At 35.1% G+C, this 8,955-nt stretch overlaps 1 protein-coding gene and 1 long non-coding RNA gene across 2 annotated transcripts in view; one reads left to right on the forward strand and one right to left on the reverse strand.

Moving 5' to 3' along the window:
* Positions 1-3,679, forward strand: part of bean1 (brain expressed, associated with NEDD4, 1) — a 30,997-nt gene extending 27,318 nt beyond the window's left edge. Inside the window, exon 5 of the mRNA XM_028469436.1 lies at positions 3,048-3,679. Within this exon, the coding sequence (XP_028325237.1) occupies positions 3,048-3,447 (400 nt within the window). The 3' untranslated portion in view covers positions 3,448-3,679. The remainder of the gene's footprint in view (positions 1-3,047) is intronic.
* Positions 1-8,955, reverse strand: part of LOC114477232 (uncharacterized) — a 71,990-nt gene that overhangs the window by 62,597 nt on the left and 438 nt on the right. The window contains exon 2 of the long non-coding RNA XR_003675682.1: positions 3,672-3,763. This is a non-coding gene — a long non-coding RNA (uncharacterized LOC114477232). The remainder of the gene's footprint in view (positions 1-3,671; positions 3,764-8,955) is intronic.

The raw sequence follows: 8,955 nt of genomic DNA on the forward strand, positions 1-8,955 counted from the left end.
GTCAGAGAAGTGGTGGAAATGGTTCATAAGTGCCAAAAACTTTTCAAGTGGAAACATTTGTGCAGAAAAAAACATTGAAATGTGATGGAGAAGTTAGAATAATGTTGCCAAAATGCATTAAAAAGAGCAAAAATATGGTAAGAAAAAGTGATGAAAATAGGTTAAAATATGGCAAGTTTGTGTAGCTGCAGAAAAATGGTGAAAATAAGCAAAAATGGGTTTAAATTGTTCAAAAAATATTCTTTGTTTCCTGAAGGCATCTCTGGCACTCCTCCCTGTGTCTTGCGACACCAAATTGGGTCCTGACTCCAAGGTTGAGAACCCCTGCTTCTGTCAACCTTCCCCTTGTTACTTTTCTCACTTTCATTCATGTTGTAGTTTTATTATGACCAACAAAAACAGTTAGACGACATAGAGATTAGGGATTATCTCAAACGAGGAAACAAAAGTAGAATGCAAGCATGTTACATTTTTTTTTTTTGTGTGTGTGTGCGTGTGTGTGTGTGTGTGTGTGTGTGTGTGTGTGTGTCACAGATGGTTGAGGACAACTCAGATCAACAGCTCACCTACTGCGACACGCACACACGCACACACGCACACACACCACCTGTGGAGACACAAAGTCTCTACTTCCTCTTGGAGTGAGGTTGGACCAGCTTTGCACACACACATAGAGCCGTAGGAGGCAGTGTTAATGTTATGCACATTTACGCTAGACAGGCTTTTAAATTTCCTTTATATCATAAACCAAAAAAAAAGGTTTTAAAACGAGTTGAAAAGATTAGTTATAATCATTTATTAACAAACAGCTGCACTATATGAGCCGTATTTGCCTTTTTCTCCTATAACGGACGATTTGACAGTGATTTCTGTAGTGTGGCTTGTTTAGGTGAAGATCAGAGTTAGGACTCACTCATAAATCATCAACTGTGCTTTTCATGCTGTTCTGAGAAATAGTGAAAGCAGCGACTCTTAAAATAAGTATTTTTTTTTAAATTCAAAATAAGCTACAAAATACAAATATATTGATATAAGCAATATTAACATTTTTTATATAGTCAAGATGTAAAACTCGATATATTTTGAATCTCAATATATTGCCAAGGCATACTCACAGCAGTAGAAAGCTACACACACACACACGCACACGCACCATATGTGTCACAGCGTCACAACCAAAACATGAGGCAGTGCCAGAGGTCCTCCCTGTCTTGCCACACACACAATACATTTCCAAAAACACACAAAAAAACATCAAAAATACAAAACAATGACAGAAAAATAAACAAAAAGACTCCAAAAAAACACAAAACAACAACAGAAATAAACAAAATGACAGAAACAAACAGGAAAAGCCAACGGAAATACAAAAACATTTCCCAAAACACACAAAATGACAACAAAAATACAAAGAATATTAAAGAAACACAAAATCAGATACAATGACATTTTGGTGGCCCTCGCTGTGATAAAAGCTGTAAATAAATGTAAATATGTCAGATTTAATGTTGGGGCATCCATGTTGCCTGCCTCCTTCATCCTCTACCTGATAATAAATTCTATTTTAATGAACAGTAAGTTGTTTATTCGTATCTAAAATCACAGACAGGAAGTGGTTTTGTAACTCTCAGCTTGTGGCCACAAATTAATATCTCTCATCAACACCAACAGTGTCCGACACCACAGTCACTGCAGTGTGACGACACCCCTCCGACACCCGTCTCCCTCGTCCACAATTTTCACCTTGACGTGACGCCTTGGACCAAACGTTTGGTCCAAATGAAATTCACACAATGGGAACCAATCATAGCACCTGCGTCCCACGTGCTTTAGAAGCCATGAAAGAAGAACTGTGAAGACTGTTTTTGTCACACCTGCAGCATCATGGCTACGCGCTAACAAAGTTAGCCACTGTGCTTATTGAATCACTAGGATTTACTGCTTCCTGTGCCCCGCCCTCTCTCACCATTAACTCCCAGCATGTTACTTCCATTGGATTTGATGAGCTTTATTTCTCTCTCTCTCTCTGAATAAAGGCGTTCTATAGTAGAACTTTATCACAGTTAAAGAGTCAGGACTCATGGATCCCTTAACACATGTGGCCCTCAGTCTAATTCTGTGCAGCCCCTAAAATAAAAGTACATAATGTTTCCAAGAAACACACAAATTGACATATATATATAGAAAGACAACAAAAATACAAAATAGACTTAGAAAACACTTAAAGTGGCAGAAAAATACAAAACATGACAACGAAAATATAAAACATGACTAACAAAATACACAAAAATGACTCAAAAATCCTCAAATGACAAGAAATAAACATACATAAAGTGAGAGGAGAAAAATCTATAAAATAAATAAATAAATACAAAAACACACAAAACAACAAAAATATGCAAAATGAGTCAAAAAAAACATTTATTAAAGAAAATATTCACAAACACACACAAAATGACAGAAAAATACATGGAAAGAAAACTAAAATACAAAAAAAGACTCAGGTCAGAATAATACACAAAATGACAACAAAAATACATAAAAATGACTCCAAAAAAAGTGTGAATTCTTGTCAAACTGTCTACTCTTCAATAGCAAGTAATATTATACAGTACATGAACCACAGACAAATAGTTACGTTTAAACATGTATTAATCAAACAAGTTAAACCTATTTACACAAACACACTAAAAGAACACTACGCTCACTAATCTCAGAATAAATGCTCAAGTATATACAAAAATAAAAAGAGGAAGTTTAGTGGAAGGAAAAAAAAAAAAAAAACCAGCAACATGTGGTTTAGTTGTGTGATCGACAAATGCAACCGCTGTAAAATTCTCGTGTTTGATCCGCTCTAGACTTCATTTGTGTGTTCACGTCGACCAAGCGACTATCTGATCAAATGAATTCTAGAGCGTTTTAACCGCTCTAGGGTCCGTCGGTGTGAATGCACCCTTAGAAAGTCCAAACACAAACCAACCACTGGGTAGCGTCGTGAGCAGAATGTTTATCCTTCTAAATCTGTTTTCTTCTGTGTGCACCTGCAGCTATGACGAGTGCGTCTCTGATCAGATCTTCACACCCACGGATGACCCGCCTCCGTATTCCCTACTGGATCCGTGTCGGAGAAGCTCCCAGCAGCAGCAGGAGGAGGAGCATACCAGTTACACCAGTACGGACCATTCCCCGTTCCCCGCGGGGAGCTCGGCCGACGCCACCTGGTTCTCCCCTACCCACGATCCTCTGGGACTGCGCCACAGCACGGATCAGCAAATCGCGTCCATTTCATTCCCGCTGGAGGCGGCGCCGCCTTACGAGTCGGTGCTGGCAGAGCAGGGACAGCCCCTCCCTCTCATGCCATGTGACCTGTATAAGCACCAATCGGAGCAGGCAGACGATGGGAGCTCCCAGCAGCTCCCGGCCGAGCCCATCGCGTTGGACCGATGATTCGCTGATTCCCAGATGAATCCACGAGACACTCGATGTGTGGAGGATTATCGTTGGGAGACGCTCAGATTTACAAACACAACAACACTTTGGGATGAACTCCACAACACGGATCAAGGAATGTCGCGGTACCGTCGTGAACAAGCAACGGGACACTACAAGACAGTCCTGACCTTTAGAGACAGGAATCACAAATACATCACAACGTTTGGTTCAATACTCACATCGACTCGTTTGGTGTCACAACTCTTCCTCTTTTTTAAGGGCTTTTAGATTCAACTGGATCCCAGCTATGAAATGTAGCCCCGACAAAGCCCTGTCAATGCAAACAAGACACAACACAAATCACTGTAGATGTTCTCGCTCTGCCTCTTTGTCTCATTACACGCACATTAAACACACGTGTACATGTGAAAGGGATTCCGTTAGCCAGACAAATTTCTCATTACTTGACAATAATGTATTCAGCTTTGTGACCAGGAGTGGCCATCTGGCATACCGGGTGTCTGCTACGGTTTTTTTCGACGAGCGATTGGAGGCAGACATGGTAACTGGTGGCCAAAAATGGTCCAAAACTGGCGAGAAAAGGGACTAAAATGGGCCAAAAGCAGTCAAAAGTGGCCAAAAAAATGGGCAAATAAAGAGGATCCAGGTAGTATGTAATGGAAGTGTAGCTTAAAAGGGCAAAATGTGGCAAATAGTGGAAAAAGGGCACAAATGTGGTACAAAAAGAGGAAAAATATAGGGGTAAAAAAGAAACAAGTGGTATTTATTGGGCAAACGTTTGCTTATTTGGATGAAAAGTGGCCAAAAAAATATTAAAATGGACAGAAATTAGATAAAAGTGTCAAAAAGAACTTGCAAAAATAGACAAAAAATAGGATTAAAGGATTATTTATTGGCAAAAGGTAGCTAAAGTCTGAAAAAATTTCAGAACCTTTTGAAAAGAGGCAAAAATGAGACAAAAAGAAATATTTTTAAGAAATTTACGAAGTAAAAAACTTCAGTGTAGGTAAGTTACATTTTCTTTACGATTTTATTGTAAAAAAAATCAAGTTGTTGAAAATACTATTTTAAGTGTGCATAATCGCCACTTGATTACATAAATTCCCTTCAAATTAAAAGCACAATTTCTTGACTCACGTGTTGAAAACCTTACACAATGTTTGCTGTCACTCATAAACTTTGTTAACTGTGTTTCTTTTATATAACCTATACTTTTATTTTGGAATAACATAGGAATTACTTATAAAACAGTATAAAATGACATTTAAAATGCAACTTGTATTCAGGTTACAATTAATAAACCTATCTTAAACCGTAACATAAGCTACAGCTCCCGTAAGCTATAGCTTATGCTATAGCTAGCATAAGATATATCAATAGTAATGATAATGATGCTACACAGCATTAACTTTAGTTTCTAACTCAGACACTTTACCTTTTTTATTTATTTTTATTCTACTCTGTATTTCAGCGTTCTCATGCTAGCTAGCATGTTAGCTAGCTAGCATGAGAAAAAAGCATGAGTTAAAAGACCCCTACATTTTAATGCGCCAACTGTCCTTCAAATGTAATCATACACAACTTCTTACTCTAATGCTTTAAAGACTTTGTCACAGCAGTGGGTAAACAAGTACACTCTCCATTATTTCACTAAACATGAAAAGCAAAGAGGCACTGAGGGACGAACCTGCGTTTCCCTGGAGACACTAAGACCTGTAGACATCATTAATAACCATTAATCACCAGTCACTGAAGCCAGGAGTTCATGTTTATAGTTTATGGTGTGAAGTTGTTGTTTGTGTTTGTGAAACGTGGATTTAGTGTTAAAAAGACAGTGCCTAAAGCCTCCAGGACTGTTAGCTGTAGCATTGTAGCCACGATACCAACACGGTGACGGTGGTGAACAATTGGTTTACTGACGCACATCGTCGCTCCTGAGTAACAACGCTGTGATGACAAACCGTCTCTTTGATGACTTGATGATTGGCTACAATAATTCCTAATTCACCAAAAAAAAAATTTAATTGTTGTTAATTTGTATTTTTTTTTTTAAATGTATTCATACTTTGAAATTATTACGTTTGATTGATGGATATATAATAAAAATAGGCAAAACAATACATGAGAAAACCAACACAAAATTATAAATTCAAAAAGATGAAGTTTGACATGTTTAAAAAAGAAGCAAGATTAAAAATGACTCCATAAATGTAATCTAATTTTAATTTTAATTGACTTTTCAGAAATATATTTTCTGTAGAGAAAAGTATAAAATGGCAAATTCATGTATGAAAAAATGACTATTGTGTAGCAAATAAATACGACGGCGTATTAGGGCCACATTAATATAACATACTCTGGGCAATATGAGATTAAAGTCACGATATCTCAAGAATAAAGTCATAATTTTATGAGAATAAAGTCTTATTTTATTAAAATCGTAATTTTATGAGATTAGTCATAATATTTTGAGATTAAAGTCATAATATTTCTAGATTAAAGTCATAATATTTTAAGATTAAATTAATAACATTTCTAGAATAGTCTTAATATTTCAAGATTAAAGTTGTAATATTTTGAGATTAAAGTCATAATATTTCAAGATTAAAGTAATAATATTTCTGGAGTAAAGTCTTAATATTTTAAGATTAAAGTCATAATATTTCGAGAATAAAGTCAGAATTTTCTGAGGGTAAAATTGAAATACAAACAGAATGTTGTCTGTGTTACGGTCAAAATATTACAACTTTAATCTCGTAATATTACGACTTTAATCTCGTAATATTACGACTTTCATCTCGTAGTGCTCAGATTCTTTTTCTTTTAATTTGGCTCAAATATGCCATCGTAAATAAAAGATTCATAGTTGTACGTATTATTTTAAAATAATATTTAGTTTAGTAAAAATCCTCTAGAGGGTGCTAAAAACTTAAACATTCCTTTTTATAGTTTATTTCTTTAACTCAACTCAAACACTTGAGTCTACATCCTGTCTGTACTTGTACAAGACGGAGGTGGTGTTGATATTTCATTAGATAAACAGTTAATAATGAACGTCAGGTTCATCAGTGTTACAGTATTTGTCCTTTTTAGCTACAGAGAAGCCAGTGTGCGTCGTTTTATAGCCCAACTAGAAGCTGTATTTTTGCATATGACGACGACTCTTTAGATTAGTGAGATTAGGGAGGGAGTTTGGATGTGTCAGTAGACGGGTTGAAAATGTGTGTTTGTGTATCACTTATCATTATTCCTGCTCGCCCACAAATTCAAAAAGGGTGTTTGTTTCCACATGTGGTGTATTAGAGATACGTTTTGAACTGTTCTTCTGTAGAGAAGAGTGAATAAATCTGAGTTCTTATATGAAACAGAATGGCTGGTTTGGATCAATCAACTCATGACATGACATTATACACTACTAAGATAGGGATGGGCCACGATTGGATCTGATCCGAGGGCCAATTGATCAATATTCATGTCAGCGTTTAGAATAATGACCAATCTTTGGGGGGGGGGGGAGGCATTGACTTTTTTTTGTGTTTGTGGTTTTAATGATTTGTCAGTTTTTAGTCATTATGTGTGTTTTTGTTATTGTTTGTGTTCTTAGTGTAATTTTGTGTATTTTTCCATCATTCTCTGCATTTTTGTACTCTTCGTTCTTTGGTCATTTTGTTTCAAAACCAAATAAAAAAATAGAAAAAACAAATTGTTTTTTATTTTTTTTATTTTATTATTATGAATAATTTAAAACCAGAAACAGGAAAACGGAAAAGCCAAACAAAACAGTGTTTTTCTGTTTAAAAATTAAATCTGGTTCTTATCTGGTTTGTGTGATAATTGCTGCTGTTAGCGGTATTTATAACATGCAAAATAAACATTTTACTGCCCTTTTTTTGTGCAAAAGTGTCAGTAGCCAGTCACCAGTTTATTTGGATACTATTTGGACCATAACACCTCGAAACAAAACATAAACGTGAGCAGCTTTGTACGAGCTAAAACATCCACAGACTGAATGAAAACAGGAGCAGGACCAGAAAACTGCTGAAATAAATGCTAAACAGTCCTATTGTGTGAGGAGACCTGGTCCAGGACCTGGGGAGGGAAACCAGGTGCAGCGGACTTCAGTTCTTGCTCTAATTTCTCCATAAATAACTAAATATCTCACAAACAGAACAAGTTTTTTTTTTTTTTATTTTAAAAAAAAAAATGGAAAAATGCTGCTTATCTGGTTTTTCTGTATTTCTGTTTTGGTTTTAAGTCAGTAAATCAAAATTAACCACACAGTTCATTTGATATTTTGATTTGGCTTTAAAACGGAATAACCAAAGAACAAAGGGTACACAGATTTTTTGGGGCCACGTTCTGTATTTTTGTTGTTTTCTGTATTTTCCTGCCATTTTGTGTAGTTTTGTTAACAGTTTGTTTGTATTTGGAGCTACTCTGTAATGTGTTATGTGCATTTTCATAGTCATTTTGTTTGTTAAAGTGCTTGTTGTGTCTGTCTTTGTTGTCATTTTGTGTGTTTTTGTGTACTTTGTTTATTATGTTGGGCTTCATATTCCTTACAATTTTTTGGGGATTTGCTTTGGGGGCCATAACAAATAAGATTGAGGACCATATTCATTCATATTGCACATTATGTTTGCACTCCGTGATGATATTATTAAACACAATGTTGTTTAAGCTCATTTAAATTGGACAAATGTTGATTCTCATGTCAAATATTGTGATGCGATTAATTTAGATTAATTAATTACAAAGTTTCTAATTAATTTGATTTTCTTTTATCTACTCCCACCACTATCTCATTTATTTCTCTTTAAAAAGAGGCCACAGTTACAGGAACCATCGCAGCATGGATACCAGGGTTGGGGTCAATTATAATTGTAATTGTGTAATTTATATTCAATAACGACATAATTAGAATTGTAATTAAAGAATCTGTTGCTGTCCTTATTGTAATTAAATTCTACTTAAGTTTAGATAATTGACTTTGTAATTATACCTGCCATGAAAAATCTATAAAAATGGTCAATTATAATTTAACACAAAACCGTGGAACCATGATAGAGTTCTATGTACAGTTCTATACACATGTAGGTAATTATTAAAATTTGTTTAATATCAAACTTTCTCACATTTTATCATTTTAGAAAATTATAAACACAAACATTTTATAACCTATATTTCTAATCAATAGACATTAGATGATATATATTTGTTTTTAGTGTATTTTACAGCTGATTTAGGACCTACTACCATATCGGAGATGTTAACAAAAAGCTAGCACAAGAGGAAAGTTAACTCTTATGTATTTCAGGCTCAGTTATTGCGATTAATTGAAATTAAACTTTAATAATTGAGAACGTAATTGTAATTTACATTCTGATGATAAAAAAATAATTGTAATTTAATTGACCAGCATTTTTCCAAATTGCACTGTAACCGTAATTAAAAAGGTAAATGTAAATGAAAAATGTAATTGAGCCCAACCCTGATTGATAC

This window comes from Gouania willdenowi, chromosome 15 (assembly GCF_900634775.1).
Source record: "Gouania willdenowi chromosome 15, fGouWil2.1, whole genome shotgun sequence".
Lineage (NCBI taxonomy): Eukaryota > Metazoa > Chordata > Actinopteri > Blenniiformes > Gobiesocidae > Gouania > Gouania willdenowi.